We start from the raw sequence: 17,310 nt of genomic DNA on the forward strand, positions 1-17,310 counted from the left end.
TTTGGCAAAGATCTAACAAAAACTGGATTCGTAAGAAGAAACCCCCAGTGGGAGGAGAGGGGGGTTCTGATTGCGAACGAAAACTTCCCAATGTGAATTCTTGAGCATTAAAGGACCTCTCTGCCATATTTGGCAAAAAATCTGATGTAAACTGTGAATTTGTATTAATAAAATCATTATTTGGTTAATCAAAATATATAATACACTAGCTTACTACCCGGCGTTGCCCGGGTGCTTCTCAATGCAACATATCTTTTAGATAATTAAATGGATGAATTCTATCTAAATGACAGTAAAAAACAGGGGTGCCCACAGGGGGGGATTATGGCGCCATCAAAATTTTTGGGGGGGATTTTTTTTCCCAGAACTTTTTTTCTTCTTTAGAACATGAAATTTTTGAATTTTGGAAAGGAAAAGTATTTAAACTCATTCAACAAGAAATAGATGCATTAATAATACCTTTTTCACGTACTCTTCAGGGCCGTCGCCAAGAGGGGGGGGGGTTGCAACACCCCCCAGTTTTTCAGAAGTGGGGCCGCCAATTTCATTTTACTGATGAAAACGAACGAAAGAAAGAGAAACTCTTCGTGGTTTTAAAAAATTAAAATAGTAATTATAGATGAACAATTGCAAACATCAATAGTGACAAAAAGTATTTTTTCTGTAAAATTTGAAAAGAAAATGTAATATTTTAAAATACAATTTAGGGACATCCATGATTCTCCTTTATTAAGAGTATCTAAGTAAGGTCCGCAGCTAATGTACGCTTCAAACATTTTTATTATCGCAAAAAAAAAAAAAAGATTCAGTACAGTACACGCTTCACTAGGCCGCAGAGTGGGTATGCCTGCCTAGTCGGAAACTATGGGCTCGGCTCAAATTAAAGTATTGTGCATAGAGTAAAATTAGCATAATGATAGGGAGGAAAGGCGACAAAACTAACATGGTGCACGCCTTGTCTCTCGGCGGCCCTGGTTATACAAAACTATGCTTCACGATTCTTCAGTTAAAAAAAAAAAAAAAAAAAGGACAGCTTTATTAGAACAACCCATAGGATAGGGTTCACCGAAACATTACCATATGTAATTTTTTTTTTTTTGATGAAAAATTATGTCCTGAAAATCATTGCTAGTGGAGAAAAACGTATGGGTCTCCGAAATAAATTTGAAATAGAGAGAAAAAAAATAATAACAGTTAAATGTAAAGAGAGATTCAAAGTATTGTAATGAATACTCACACCAAAAGTTCTAAATTTTTGAATGTAAAAATCGTAAGTAAATCACAGCTTGATCAAGAGATGCAGACTTAATATTTAAAATAAAATGAAGTGGAATAGAGACCTAAGGTATCGCAGAAAATTACCACATCCGTTTAAAATGTTAAAAGTCCTTTTTCCAAGGCCGTAAACGCTTGTATTGCAAGAACGCTAAAATATTAGGGGGGAAATTGAAAGTTTTATTATGGAAAATCCAAGCAAATAATCGTGTTTGGCAAAGGAAAATTGAAGAAAATATTACCACAATATGTTTATCAGTAATTAAAATTGGCAATGAAGATAGGGGGGACGTAGCCAAACTGAAAGGAAGAGTGGGGAACTCCAAACCCTTCTTTTTACGTCCCCCAAACCCTTCCTTTTTGAAAAAATCCCGGAAAAATGTTCTCAAACCCCATCCTTTAGCCTAACGTCCTTAAAGATGGCCTACAACTGAGTATTTAGGACTGCAAATTCGAAAAACCATGAGAGTGCTCCCAATGTAACCTCCGAGATACGCCCTCTCAATTAAGCATTTATCCTCATTCAAGGTGGAATAAATTTCGTCTTTTGGACTTTAATTTTAAAAAAAAACGCCCTAAGTTGTCTTGAAACTGTGGTCCTCCAAATATTACCGAAGATCCTCAAAAATTTCATTGTTAAGGCTTCAATTTAGAAAATTTTTCGGGGGAGAGATCTCCAAAACCTTCTACCCCTCTAGCAGTATTAATTGCTTTAACTGAATTTCAATTTTGAAAATTTGCCAGGGGAGGACTCCGAATCTCTCCACCCATTAACATTAACAAAAATCTGCTAAAACTGCGGTTTCTACGGATCGAATTTTTTTCCGAGAGAATGCTTCTCTCTCTCTCGCCAACATCATCGAAAAATGTCTTAAATCTCGCTTTTAGTGCTTCAATTACAAAACATTTCTGGTCGTGAGCCCCTTCAAAACTCCCCCCCCCCCCTCCTTTCATCGAAGGCTGGCTTAAATTACGTTTTCGGAGCTTTGATTTCAAGAAACTGGCGGTGCACTAAATTTTAACAAAAAGTCTAAAGTCGCTTTTTTAAGACTTCAAAATTACAAAAAATTTCGGGGGGGGGGCACATCTCTTTCTCTTAATGTCACCATAGATCGTCCGAAACTGCATTTTTCGAACTACAATTTTTTTATTTTTCCCGGGGGAGAGCTCCCAGACCTCCCTTTAAGTGTTACAATCAGAAATAATTCACAATTGGAAATGCGTGCTTGAAGTTTGCATTTTGAAAAAGTACAGAACTATGACCCCTAGTCTCTTCCTCCCTTAACATCACCATACATCGTCTAAAACTGTGTTTTTCAAATAAGTCTTGAAATTTCCCGAGGGAGAGCCCCCGGACCGCCTCTTCTGTACACATAATTAAATATAACGTACGATTGTGTTGGGAACTTAAATTTGGAAAAATTATCGGCAGAAGCTATCCTGGAACTCCTCTCCCATTTCTCCCAAATTTAAAATATATTTTAAAACTGCGTTTTTATGTCTTCTCATTGCGAAATAATGCAAGAAGGTAGCCATCCGACACCCCCTAATTCAGACCGAATATTATCCTTACGATTATTCATATTGCTAGTACTTAGGTCTAGTAATATGACTATCCCTGCTAAACCACAGAAGCCAAATCTTCTCTCTCTCTCTCTGCATATTCGAACATGCGTTTAAAAAAATAAGGGACCGTCAAAAGGCTGGACAGCTGAAGAGCTAGAAGAGACCCCCTCCTCTTCTAACTTCTCAATGTATAATAACAGAATATTTTGGTTTCTAAGCTTTATTTTCAAAAGTATTTTGGGGCCAGCGCCTGAAACCTGACATTTCTCCGTACATCATTAAAAATAGACAAAATGCGTTTTTAGTTTCCTGATTTTCAAAATTTACTCGGAAATTTAAATTTTGAAACATTTTCGAGGGAGATTCCTAAATCCACCCGCTCACCTAATGTCTCGATAGCCCGAAAATTGAGTTTTTAAAACTTTATTTTAATAAATTTCTGGGGAGTTATTAATGCCCAATTTCCCAATAGGCAGAGTAGGCAGCTGCCTAGGGCGGCAAAATTTTTAGAGGCGGCAAATTTTGCTTTAACGACACATTTTTTAAATAAATTTGTTGTTCTTGAAAGTAAAATAATAGCATTCTTTCATTTTCCACAGAGACAATTTTTTCTTGTAATTTAATAATGATTACTTTCACACATCTTATGAGAGTCAAATGTTTTTCAATCATGGTATTTGCAGAATCGTTATCAAAATTTGCCGAATAAAAACTTTTTTGGGAGATCACTGTGATCGGTGATTTCATCGGGGCGCCTCAGAATATGAAACGCCATCATGTTTCATAAGTTTGACAGTTTGAATCTGGGGAACCCTTTTTTACGGTTTTTTGAGTCAAGGATATTTTGCTTCTTTTAGGGAGGGAAGGGGTGGCAGATTTCAAATTGACCTAGGGGCGGCATGGAGCTAAATTTGGCCCTGGGGAGTTTGTTCAAAAATTTCGGATGACCCCTCCCAAAACAATCGGCTGGATCCACCACTGCACAAAGGTCGGCTACAATTGCGATTTTAAAACTTCAATTTCAGAAAACTGCTTGTCCCCCAACAACGTTTTTAAGTCTTTAATTTTGAAAATTTTCCAGGGCCGAGCCCTAGGATCTCTTCTTTCCTTAACATTACCACAGATAGTCTGAAACTGCGTTTTTAGAACTACAATTTTGAAAACAAAGGAAAGCCCTCCTTAACACAACGGTAGACTATTTACAATTGCGCTTTTGAAGGTTCAATATTGAAAAATTACCGGGAAGAAGGGCCACCAAACCTTTTATTACCCTAACATCACCAGAGATTGTGTAAAACTGTGGTTTTAAAATTACAATTTCGAAAATTTTTCGGGGAGAAACTCCCCGGACCCCCTATCTATGTGACAATAAATTTCTGTTTCATGGTTCATATTGTATACATCTAGTAATGACTCCATCCCAAGCCAGAAAGTTGGTCCAAAGCCCATGTAATTAATCATACGTAAAAAAAAAAAAAGTGTAGCAAAATTCAAGGGTACCCAAAACTTGTTTACTCAAGGTCCACGTTTTAAAATTAGGGAAGTCAAGGCAGGTCAACAATCCAACAACATTTCAGTTCAAATGGTATTTGTTAGCGCTACTCCCCCCCCCCCCCCCGTGAATTTGACTCGAAATTACACACTCTAAAACCTGTTGTGTTTAACCCAATTCGAAAGCGAGAAAATTTTTGGGGGGGATTTTGCGCCATTGAGCTTGGGGGGGATGGGCACCCCTGGTAAAAAAACTGCATTCATACCACTCTAGGCACAAATCTTCAAAACACTGTAAATAGCACAGACATTCGAGTATTTGCAGAAAAAATAGCATCAAGTAGAAACGAAAAAGCATGAGGCATGTTATCGGGGTTCTGTCAACGATATTCTTTGGTTCTGTTGTGTCCACAGGCATGTTGTCTGCGGTTGAATCAGCCGGGCGGTACATCCAATGTCTTAATGCAGAGACAAATGATTGTCTTGCATATCTTGTGAGACAACCTTTTACGTGATGCTTCGAATACGAAAACCGGTTGGCTACCTTTGAAAGTTTTTTTTTTACCCCAAGACATTAAAGCATGCTATAGTACTCTTCACATACATTTTATTCTGGAAAAAAAAATTATGGAATGTCTTCCTAAAATTCAATGGCTTTTACCAGTTAAAAATATGGGTAAGATACGACACGGTTACAATATTTTCAGATATGAATGTCATCCTCAATGGCCCAAAAGCTAAACATGATGGCACTGTGATAGTCCACTGTACAGAAATTAAGGAATTCAGTTATTGTTATTAATATCCGTTAACATTCCGTTTTACAGATTTTCTGACGGTGTTTTTACTTTCAAGGTTTCACGTGTTAGGTGGACTTACTTTATAAATTTTTGTAAGTCTTCAGGTATGCAAGCACATTCCGTAGAAAACGTTCACTTAGTCTAAATAACTTCACAAAATGTGTCTGTTTGCCATTTCCATGGCGATTTAGTGGCATGCCATGGAGTAAAATTCGATAAGTGTAAGTTGCATAAAGAGACGTGCGTCAGCCACATTTTATTTTCTTATATTTATGTCAAATTTCTATTTTCTTAGGTAAAAATGACCATTCAGGGGTCTGTCCAGGATTTTTTACAGGGTCCATTTTTTGTGAAAAATAAAATAATTTTGTGAAAAGTGAAATAATTTTGTGAAAAATGAAATAATTTCGAAAAAAAAAAATTTAAATTGTTAAGTTGAAGTTTTAGAATTTAGAGCGGTCACAAACTGCATCATTTAAACTTAAAGTAGAGTGTTTTCCTCTTCTATGTTAAGAATATCATTCTGGGATGTTTTTCTAGTATTTGGCGGGGGGGGGGGGGGGGCGGCATCGCTCCCTCAAGTAGCAATATTTATCTACCATTCTACATTATGTTAAATTATACTAGAAATATTTCTGTACAGCATTTAAAATAATTGTAACAAAAAAAATTAATAAATAAATAAAATTCAGATGAGGGGGGGGGTTCAGCATTTAACTTTTTGACGGAAGACACTCTTGAAAAAGCACAGAATTTCGTTTAAAACTTATAAATTCAGTGAATTTAACAAAAATAAAAAGAGATTTAATTTGTTTACTTCTTAACAAACATCAAAAATTCAAAAAATCGGAATCCCATAGCGGATGCAAAGAGATCGCATTTCTCTAAGTGAAGGCATCAAAGGTATAAAAACGGCTTGTAAAAGAAATATTTTTGATAAAATTATTTTTAAATTGCATTTGAGAGTCCTATGATAAACATATCAAAAATATCTGTGGAGAGTTAAAGCAAAAATAAAATTAAACCATCGATTCAGCATTTTAATTTTTGACTAATAAACGAAAATGGAATTTTTCTTTAAAAACTTGAAATACGTGTTCTAACAAAAATAGAGACTTATGAAAGGATTCCGGGCTGTTGTGCCGTGGTCTGAGTGTATATTCTCCAAACGTTTCGGCTGCATCTGCGGCAGCCATCCTCAGTGGTTCCGAGTTCGTAATTTCCAGGGAAGAGACTTCTTGGCAACTGATGCAAGTGTCGAAGTGCTGTCAACATTTATAGGGCACGGGTCCTCTTGGTTCTGGACTGGGATTGGCTGGTGAACGTCTGTCTTCATCGCTTCCTGATTGGAGCTTAGGCTCTCCTTTTCCTGCTCGGGGATTGGCTGCTGGGGATTCAGCTGAAGGTCCGTCCTTGTTTCTGATTGGCTGGAGGTTCTTGTTGTTTTGATCCTTTTCAGTATGGGATGCCAGAGCTTGTTTATCTTTATTCCTTCTTCTTTTTTGTTGAAATTATTTGGATGTTTGAATATCTCGATGGCTTCTCTGTTCAATCTCGCATAATAATGGCAAGTCCTTGAAAGTATTTTTGTCTCTTTGAATTTGATGTCATGGTTCCCCTCACTAAAAGTGTGTTCTGCGACTGCTGACTTCTGAGTGTGGCCTAGTCGGCAATTTCTTTGATGTTCTTTGATTCTAGTGTTGACGCTTCTCTTAGTAGTTCCAATATAGGTAGATCCGCAGGAACAGGGAATCTTGTAAACACCTGCGGCGGACAAGGGATCTCTTGCATCTTTCACAGATCGTAATAAGTCGCTGGTTCGGTGGGTGGGTTTGAAAACAGTCTTGATATTGTGGCGTCGCAGAAGTCTTTCGATTCTATCAGTGACGTCCACAACGTAGGGGAGGTAGGCTGTGGACTTGATCGGATCTTCTTTAAGTGGCTGTTTTTTTATTTTGGGGTGGAAGGCTGTTTTGATCTCTTGCTTTGAAAAACCGTTGGATTGGAAAACATTTGTGAGGTGGGAAATTTCATGCTCGATAGCAGTCGGTTCACAGATTCTGTTGGCTCTCACGAATAAAGTTTTCATTACACCTCTCTTCTGTCGAGGATGGTGATTAGAGTCCTTGTGTAGATAGCGATCAGTATGTGTAGGTTTGCGATAAACACAATGGCCTAGGGATCCGTCATCTCTGCGACTGACTAAGACATCCAGGAAAGGCAACTTCCCGTCGTTTTCGGTTTCCATCGCAAATTGGATATTCTCATGTTGGCTGTTTATGTGAGTCAAGAATCGGTGAAGTTCGTCTTTTCCATGGCTCCATATCACGAAAGTGTCGTCGACGTATCTGAGCAGCAGGTCGGTTGTTTTTCCGCAGTGCTGAGAGCAACTTCTTCAAATTTCTCCATGTAGAAGTTGGCAATTACAGGGCTCAATGGACTCCCCATGGCTACACCGTCTATCTGCTCATAGATGTCATTGTTCCACTGGAAATACGTGGTCGTTATGACATGCTGGAATAGATCAGCGATATCCGGTGAAAATATTTCCCGTACGTTCTCCATGGCTTCCTTGATTGGAACTCTCGTAAAGAGAGAAACGACGTCGAAGTTTACCAAGATATCTGTTGACTGGAGACTGTAGGTTTTGAGCTTCTCTATGAAGTGGGACGAATCTCTAATAAAGGATTCCGTAGCCCTGACATGGGGTTTCAGCAAACTGGCAAGATGTTTAGAGAGGAGGTGAGTACGAGAGTTTATGGCACTGACAATAGGTCTCAACGGCAACTCTTCTTTGTGGATTTTTGGCAATCCATATAATCTGGGGATGAGCGCTTCAGATGATGAAATTGTCTCCTTTGTTTTCTCAGGTAGTGTTGATTTCATAATTAGTGAGTTGGTCTTCTTCAGGATCCTGGATGTGGGGTCACGACGGAGTTTTACGAAACTCCGTCAAAACCGAAACTTTTCAAATGTTTTCCAAGCCAACGGTTTTTCAAAGCAAGAGATCAAAAGAGCCTTCAAATGTTTTCCAAGCCAACGGTTTTTCAAAGCAAGAGATCAAAAGAGCCTTCCACCCCAAAATAAAAAAACAGCCACTTAAAGAAGATCCGATCAAGTCCACAGTCTACCTCCCCTACGTTGAGGACGTCACTGATAGAATCGAAAGACTTCTGCGACGCCACAATATCAAGACTGTTTTCAAACCCACCCACCGAACCAGCGACTTATTACGATCTGTGAAAGATGCAAGAGATCCCTTGTCCGCCGCAGGTGTTTACAAGATTCCCTGTTCCTGCGGATCTACCTATATTGGAACTACTAAGAGAAGCGTCAACACTAGAATCAAAGAACATCAAAGAAATTGCCGACTAGGCCACACTCAGAAGTCAGCAGTCGCAGAACACACTTTTAGTGAGGGGAACCATGACATCAAATTCAAAGAGACAAAAATACTTTCAAGGACTTGCCATTATTATGCGAGATTGAACAGAGAAGCCATCGAGATATTCAAACATCCAAATAATTTCAACAAAAAAGAAGAAGGAATAAAGATAAACAAGCTCTGGCATCCCATACTGAAAAGGATCAAAACAACAAGAACCTCCAGCCAATCAGAAACAAGGACGGACCTTCAGCTGAATCCCCAGCAGCCAATCCCCGAGCAGGAAAAGGAGAGCCTAAGCTCCAATCAGGAAGCGATGAAGACAGACGTTCACCAGCCAATCCCAGTCCAGAACCAAGAGGACCCGTGCCCTATAAATGTTGACAGCACTTCGACACTTGCATCAGTTGCCAAGAAGTCTCTTCCCTGGAAGTTACGAACTCGGAACCACTGAGGATGGCTGCCGCAGATGCAGCCGAAACGTTTGGAGAATATACACTCAGACCACGGCACAACAGCCCGGAATCCTTTCATAATTTTGACACCGGCCGTGAAAGCCTTCACTCTTACAAAAATAGAGACTTTTCATTTATTTGCATTCTAATAAACGAAGTTAGCTTGAAAAAAGAACAAAACATGATTCTTATATTGGATGTTAAAAGACTGCATTTTTCAAAGTGTAGACATTTAAGGGAAAAAAAAGGCAAGTAAAACAGTTTATTTAAAGTTAATCATCCTTGTTAGTATCGAAAAATCAACCCCACATAATTTTCTCCCAAAACAACAGTTAAACATCGTACAGCACCATAAAAACACAAATATTGACATGCTGGTGAAATGATGAGAATATTTTCTAATCAAGTCATTATAAAGGTTTAACACCAGACGCTAAATTTTGAAGTTGGTAACCCTATCTGAAGCGATCATATTTTTCCCCACCCTTACTATCCCTTTGCAGTTCTAAGTTCATTTCGCTGATATATAATTATTGTTTATTAAATCATCAGCGGCAGGGGCAGGGAGAAAAGTGCTTACCAGAGAAAAGTGCTTACCAACGCCTTTTCAGAAATGTTTACAACAACACCACTGCTAATTAGCTGTGATAAAACAAACCAAATTATTTAAAACTAAACTTATTTTCAGCTCTTAATTTCCTTCCAAGAAACACATAACAAGCATTATATTTATTTGGCAGTAGCAATTTATCGCTTGCAGGAGCATCACAAGAGTGCGGATTTTTTTTTCTTTGCAAAACTAGCAGATTTTGTATAAGCTGATCCCTCTAATTTGATTTTAAAAAAGGTTTCAAAAATTATTGGTTTAATATACGTTATTTTGTTTTCGGATTTGCTCTTTCCATTAACAATTTGTGAAAGATCCGTTCTTGTTAATCAGAATTTTGTGAAGGGTCCGTTTTGGTTGATCCGGATTTTGTGAAAGGTCCGTTTTGTTTGATCAGGATTTTGTGAAAGGTCTGTTTTGTTTGATCGGGATTTTGTGAACAAGGTTCATACTCCATTTGGATAAAACAATTCCATGACTTTTCCAAAACTTTTTCATGACTTCATAAAAATTTTCATGACCTTGTTACATGAAGAGAATGGTACTATTTCACATCAAACTGGTCATATTTTGAAAATGAGCGTTAGCAAAACTTCTATATGCCACTACACCATTGAAGCACTTACTTGTGATTGAAAAAAAATCCGTACACCAAAAAAACTAAACTATTCTTTATTTTCATCATACAAATTTAAGTAAAGTGAAACTACAGTGAATGGAATATAATTATGCTGAAATATCTAATATTTTTCCTATAAACAGGCAGAATGATAATGAATGGGACAAAGATTGAATAAACCGTTACTAAGTTTCAATAAATTTGCTTCAAAAAATGACTTTTATTGTCAACAGTTTATTTAATCATCCACATAACTTGACGGTATTTTGGTTCTTTAAAGTAATGCCACAGTCTTAAATCAAAATAAATAAATAAATAAGTAAATAAATAAATGTTGGGCACTACTGCTTTAGAGTATGGAACACCCCTATTTCTCTATTATTTCACCTGACTAAAGATCTTTGTTTTCTAAAACATTCAACAATTAAGATTAATTCTGATAAATTTAATAACAAAGTTTTTAAGACTCATGGAAACGAACTCGGATGCAATTGAATTGCGTTTTTTGAGTAGGGGTGGCAAAATGAAGAACGTATAAGTTCCCTGCTACAGAATATAAAATAAAAGAAGAGTTGAAAATAATGGTAAATTCAGAATGAGGGATATCCAAGCAGTAAAATCACATTGCAAAAAAAGATGCGCGGCTGCTACAGAAGTGGATGCAATGAGATTTCAAAATTTAGATTGGTTTTTGAGATTATTCAATTTTTCAGTTTTAATAGCTTTTTATGCGCAATACTTGAAAATGACTAAAGATTTTTAATATTCTTTTCGCTACAGTTATTTTTTCTTTGCCAAGGTCATTTTTCCATGACTTCAAATAAATTTCCATGACTTCGATTTCCATGACTTTTCCAGGTCTGAAATATGCTTAATTTTTTTCCATGATTTTCCAGGATTTCCAAGACCCGTAGGAACCCTGTGTGAAAGGTCCGTTTTGGGTGATCGGATTTTTGTGAAGGGTCCGTTAACGGACCCAAATATCTTCTGGCCAGACTCCTGTCATTAGACATTAATATTGGTGTCTTGCAACGATTTAAAATTTGTCTAGATTAAAATTTTATTTCAAATTTTTAAAACCTCACACTTGCCGTAAATGCTGTACATGATAACTCAAAGTGATGCAGGTATAAAGAACACTTATTTAAGTTTGCTGCTCTGGAGTATTCCTTTAAGACTATCAAAATTTTAAGTGACAGAGGCACAGTCTTCATGAGGGATAGGAATGGTTCCACTGAATAATAGTTGCCATAGATATAATTACAGTTATTATTTTAAGTTACATATTTTAAGTTACATAAATCAATAAAAATAGAGTACGTGGACACAAACTTATGTATCAGACTATATAAAACCTGTCACTTGAACTGCCTTATAGAGAAAGAAATAGGCGTGCACATTGTGGTCACTATCCGTGTAATTTTTTTAAATAATTATTTGCAGGCCAAGAAATCAAAAGAAACAAAAAGAAACCGCCTTGTATCTACGTACAACTGTATAATAGACTTTTGTTTATGTTTTAGAAAAGCTTGTTGCACATTCTGTTCCTCTTATCCACAGCTTCAAAACCAAGGAAATGTATTTCCATGTTTAGAAACATAATCCAAATACTAAAAAGTTGAATTATTCAAAATTTTCTAATTTGTAAATTTAACTCAAATCTTGCTCCTAAATACTGTCATTCTTAGTCCCCCTTCCAGCAGTAAATTGAAATACATTTTTGAGTGAACCCAACCTTAAGCATGCAACACAAAGCTATCTATATGGGAAATAGATAAATTTCACATACATTTAAAGTACTTGATCGCCTGCCCTTCTGACTTATTGATCATGATATAGAACTTAAGTCTTACTGAAGATTTTAATTTCTTGAAGTTTAAAGAATGATGTATTGCAGTTAGTGGTTATACGTGAGATACAAATTGTTTCACCGTATCCCTCCACTTTGAACAAAGTTGCTTCTTTTACACTGGTATGTATCCATTTTTATCTTACAGCATTTTTTCAATGACAGTTGAATTACTTAATGGTAGTTACAAACTTCCAATAATTTTTGATTGTTTACAATAAAAGTTATCCAACTGAGAGTCTTGTAACTGGGAATGGAGCTTTGCTCAACTAATTCCACAATGAATACTAAAAAAGAAAAAACTTTATAATGTGGTGTACTATTTTATCATGCCATTTTCAGTAGCAATCTCTTTGTGTCAAAAGTTGCCTCATGCCCGCTAACTGGTTTAAAATTATTGCTAGTCAGCCAAGATGCTCCATCAGGCGTACTATTGCTTCGTGCGTTAAAGTAATATAAAATTTTAAATGATTAAGAAATTTGTTTACACAAAAAAACAGAGACATTTTATGCATTTTAAAAATTTAAATTAATATTTCTTTGCATTTTATCAAACTTTAAACATTTACCCTTCCAAAACAATATAAATTCCACCGTATTAAATTTCCGTGTGGTTTGCGAGTCCAAAGGTGCACAGCCTTTTATTTCACCACACATTAGCAATCCTAGTATGGTAGTTTATATACATGTAATGAACCCCATGACTATCCTCCTCCCCTTGAAAGATAAATTCCATCAACACTACTATGCACAAAAAAGATTACTTTGCAATTCATTAGCCATATTAGTATTTTTACCCCTGATCTTTGATAACCTGGAGCGATTTCTGTTAAACTTAGGTGAACTGAATTAGGTAAATCATGGAATAGTATAAATAACACATACATATTGATTTGTTTAAGGATAATACAATATTAAAATAAATTTCCGCTGCAAGGATGTCGTTTTAATATAAGTTTAGTATTCTAATGCTAAAACTGTTGAAGATTGTACTTCGATAATAAATGCATTTTGAAAACCTATCTCATTTTAGGATTTCCTGTGCTGTTTATGTAGCAAATACACACCAAAATTTTGTTTATTGTTACGGTATTATTACTTGAAAACTTATTAGTGAAATGCGTATCTGAATGCAACAAGTGAATTTTCTTACAGCAACCCTGTTGGCTTTAAACACGGCACGACGCTGCTTTCCAAATCCACAAAACGCTCCTAGCACCAAAATTGGAGAGATGCAATTTTTTTGTTCGGGAAAGCACGAAAATTTTGCTCATGCTCAGGTCAACGAAAAAAGGCATGAAAATCCATAAAACTTCCAGGAAATCTGGAGGAATTGGCAGGCATGATCCACTCACTAAGCACAAAGAATTATGAATGAATAATTTGATCAAAGTAAATAAACAATAGGCTTTGAAATTAAAAAGAGAGAGAGAGAGAGAGAGAGATCAGAAAAAAAGGTGAAAGAACTTGCTTGGAAAAAATCAAAAATAAAGCATCTAGTTAGAAAAATTAAAAATTTTTGTTCAAAACTAAGTACTTTAAAGGGCCCTTTGCAACAGGTAACTAAAATAAAGCACTTTTAAGGACTCATGGGAGTTCAAAAAATATGGCATTCAACATTTTCAAGTATGTTACTGAATGCTGGTTGGTACCAGGACAATGGTGTAGCTAAGTTTTTCAAAAATAATTATTTTATTAATAAAAAGTACAAAAAACATTCTGAAGTAACAATTTTTCCCTCATGGTCTTTTTTTTTCAATTTCATGTCATTCATAAGTTAAATTGGTACATGTTTTACTGGTCACGGTATTGTACCCAGTGCTTTGTTATAACTAGGGCAGTAAATGATCAGAGTGTTGCATTAGGTCTCATACAATTTAGTGATATCTAGCATAAATAGGATCTAGCCCTATTAACTTCATACTTACTCCCTTTTTTCTTTTTTTATTGCCATGAACCTCCAGTAAGTAAGAGTTGACCCTGAACGGGTATATGTAGACCCTTACAGAATTTTGCATTAGAGCCTCAAAAAAAAGGGGGGGGGGGGGCGGATTTTTAGGGCGCAGTGGTCTATATCTTATGAAGAGAAAGATGTGTTTCAAAAATTTTTCATTTTAAAGGGTGGCTGGGAACAGCTTTATTGCAAAAGTAATTTAATAAACTATTAATAAATACCATAACTGTATGCAAAGTAATTAAAATTGGAAAGTAATTTACCATGTTAGGATGTGAAAGGAAGATCACAGTGACTAATAGAGTTCCTGTACACAATATACCCCAATAGTTCTTATCATTCATGAAAATTTCAAAGTTTCCTACAAAAGAGAAAAGAAAAAAGTAAGTTTTCTAAGCTATGTGAATTGCATCAGACTTCAAGTGATTACATAAACACATTTATAGGTGCAAGTTTGAAGTATGGCTAAGACCAGTGATGTAAAATACCCAGGGTATATCCCTGGGTAGATACCGAAAATGGATATTTACTTGAGTATTTAGTTTCTTATGAACTAACTCTATTCACACAAAATACCCACATTTGTGCATAAAGATATTGTAATATGTATATAGTACACTGGCCACAAAAAATTAAGGTACAACATGTTTCTTGAAGCTCACCATAAAAAAATGTCAGTAGCAATAAAATGCACAGTTTGTATGAATGATAATAAGGAACTTTAAAATCCATTTATGGAAAAAAAGTTGCTAGCAATTTTATTTTATAGAAAAGAGCATATTTTTACGAGTGAGAAAAAAAATGTGCAAATATCGAGCTTTTGTACTTTTGTACTAATTTTCAACTGTTGTTGGCAGTTTCGGTGAGAATAGTCAATAGAGTTTAGAAAATGTCTCAGAGATGTCGTTTACCCGATTCGTTAAGGTGGAGGGCAGTTGGATGGAAAGGGGATTGTTGCAGGCTCATGCTGCTAGACGTTTCAAGGTGTCTCATAGTGTTGCTCAGTGACTTTAGGATCGATACCAATCCAAAGATTCTATGTTCGGAAGACCTGTTCCAGGCAGACCACGAACTACAACATCTGCAGAAGACCGCTTTCTAGTTCTTTCGGTCCGAAGGAGAAGAACCACTTCACAATGCAGATCTCTATGCAAGATGACCAGTTGCGTGTGTTCCCCTAAATGAACCACACCGAAGGATCCACTTATGCAGGGCAAGAAAACATGTTTCCTGGAGTCAGCAGCAATGAGCTTCTGTGCTGTTCACAGACGAGTCCAGATTTATATTAGAGTGTGTTTCAGGGCATCTACTGATCTGGAGGTAACAACGCAATAGATACCATCAATCCAAAACTGTTGAAAGACCACAGTTATAGAAGTAATGGAATCATGGTTTGGGCAGGGATCTCTCGCTCGTTGGTCACATTGACCTGCATGTGTTCCGTGGAGGAACTCTGACTGGTCTGAGATATCAGGATTAGATCCTTGATCCATATGTCCGTCCATATGCGGATGCTATTGGTAATGACTTCATGCTGATGGATTATAATGCACTACCTCATCGAGCTCGGATTGTTGAGGAGTATCTTGAGGATCAAGATTTGGGACGAATGGAATAGCCAGCTCGATCTCCAGACCTGAATTTGATAGAACATCTTTGGGACTATCTTGGCAGACAGGTCAGTGCTTTAAATCCTCCTCCAAGGTCGTTACATGAGCTGGAACACGGCTTACTCTGTGTCTGATCTTGGCTTCTTATTTCGGTGCCGGACAACTTAATAAACAGCATGGAAAATTGACGCTGCCAATGAATTCAAGTTAGAGGGGGACACATTTCTTATTAAAACTCATTTTTGTATCGTTTCTCTGATATTTTACAACGTAACAATGTGATGTTCTGTTTTCTTCAAGAATGGACTTTTCCGCAATGATTGCTTTTTTAGTTGCAAATCGTTTTTGCAATGCACTTATACAAATTTCTATGATGCATTCAATAAAAACCATTAAATGCATATATCCTCCAAATTTTTTGTTTCTACATTCATTCATTTGCAAATTAGATGCAAAAAAAGTTGTACCTTAACTTTTTGAGGCCAGTGTATATTGAGTGTAAAGAAAAGTTTAAAAATTTGAACCCTTTTTACAAGTTCTTAATCCTATAGACCTAAAATAATTGATCAGGAAACAAATGTTGTACAAGATCATGCAGTTTTACGAAATAATTGATTAAAATATCCACCCTTTTTTTAGTAATAATATAATTGCCAACTTAAAAACAATTGTGGTCAATTCAGAGGGAAATAATGTTAAGTTTGGCTTTTAAATGAGGAAGCAAGACAATTGATAGTGGAAACCAGACTCAAATGATAGCAAGAATTAAAGGGGGAATTGTGATGCTATTTTAAAAGTTCTTAAAACCATTGAAGGAACAAACCATTGAAGTTCTAAAAATGACATTAAAAAAAAAAAAAATTAATTTGAATTCTGAAATTTTGAATTCAAATTATGTTTTTCGCAATCACAAACTGAGACAGGACCCTACTCACTGGAGTTATTGTTTCTAGAAACGACTCCCCCCCCCAAGTCTGCCTCTCCTCCTGGGCGGTTACTTGTGCATAGTTGTGTGTGTGCGTAGACCTGTGTGTATGCACATAGGTGTGTGTGAGTGTATGTGTGTATGTATGTGTGTGTGTGAACGTGCGTGCGTATGTATGTGTGTGTGAACGTGCGTGTGTGTAGGACATGGAGGCCTCCGACCAGGAGAAGCGGATAGCTCAAAACCGGAGCAGCCGCGCCGCGCCGTTTTGCCAGCAGAGGACGGTGGGCGGTGGTGCTGCAAAGGCTTCTGGTCCAAGTTGAAAAAGGCACGGACACCAAAAATGGTCAAATGAGAACAATAAGCAATCGTGATTGCTCAAAAAAAAAAAAAAAAACAAGAAGCAAATAAAGTAAAGGTAAGAAATATAACATCTTAATTTCAAATAAATCTTTCTGAAAGTAATAAATAAAACATATTACAAGTTTTTGTTCACTTTAAGAGAAAACTATGGATTCATTGAAACATTTCAGAGTCGGACTTTGATTTTAAATTGTCATCTGAATTGCAAAAGTTATCTACGAGGTTTTTTTTTCAAGGTCCGATCAATCGCGGAATGAAAACCAGAAAGTCAAGCCGATAATGGTATGGGTAGATTTGTTGTGCAGTCTCTCAAGTAAGATTGTGCAGTGCATCAGGGCGCTGTGGTTATTTCGGAGCACGCAGTGAACGAGGAAACATGCCTCGAACAATTGCATCTCCCGCCAAGTGTGA

The 17,310-nt window shown here is 36.6% G+C and overlaps 1 protein-coding gene across 2 annotated transcripts in view; it reads right to left on the bottom strand.

Annotated features, from left to right (window-relative positions):
* The window catches only part of LOC129231493 (transmembrane 7 superfamily member 3-like), a 59,783-nt gene that overhangs the window by 9,352 nt on the left and 33,121 nt on the right, over positions 1-17,310 (bottom strand). For both annotated transcript variants that reach the window (XM_054865821.1, XM_054865822.1), the window contains exon 8: positions 14,265-14,362. In XM_054865821.1, the coding sequence (XP_054721796.1) occupies positions 14,265-14,362 (98 nt within the window). The remainder of the gene's footprint in view (positions 1-14,264; positions 14,363-17,310) is intronic.

The sequence above is a fragment of the Uloborus diversus genome, chromosome 10 (genome assembly GCF_026930045.1).
Source record: "Uloborus diversus isolate 005 chromosome 10, Udiv.v.3.1, whole genome shotgun sequence".
Taxonomy (NCBI): Eukaryota; Metazoa; Arthropoda; class Arachnida; order Araneae; family Uloboridae; genus Uloborus; species Uloborus diversus.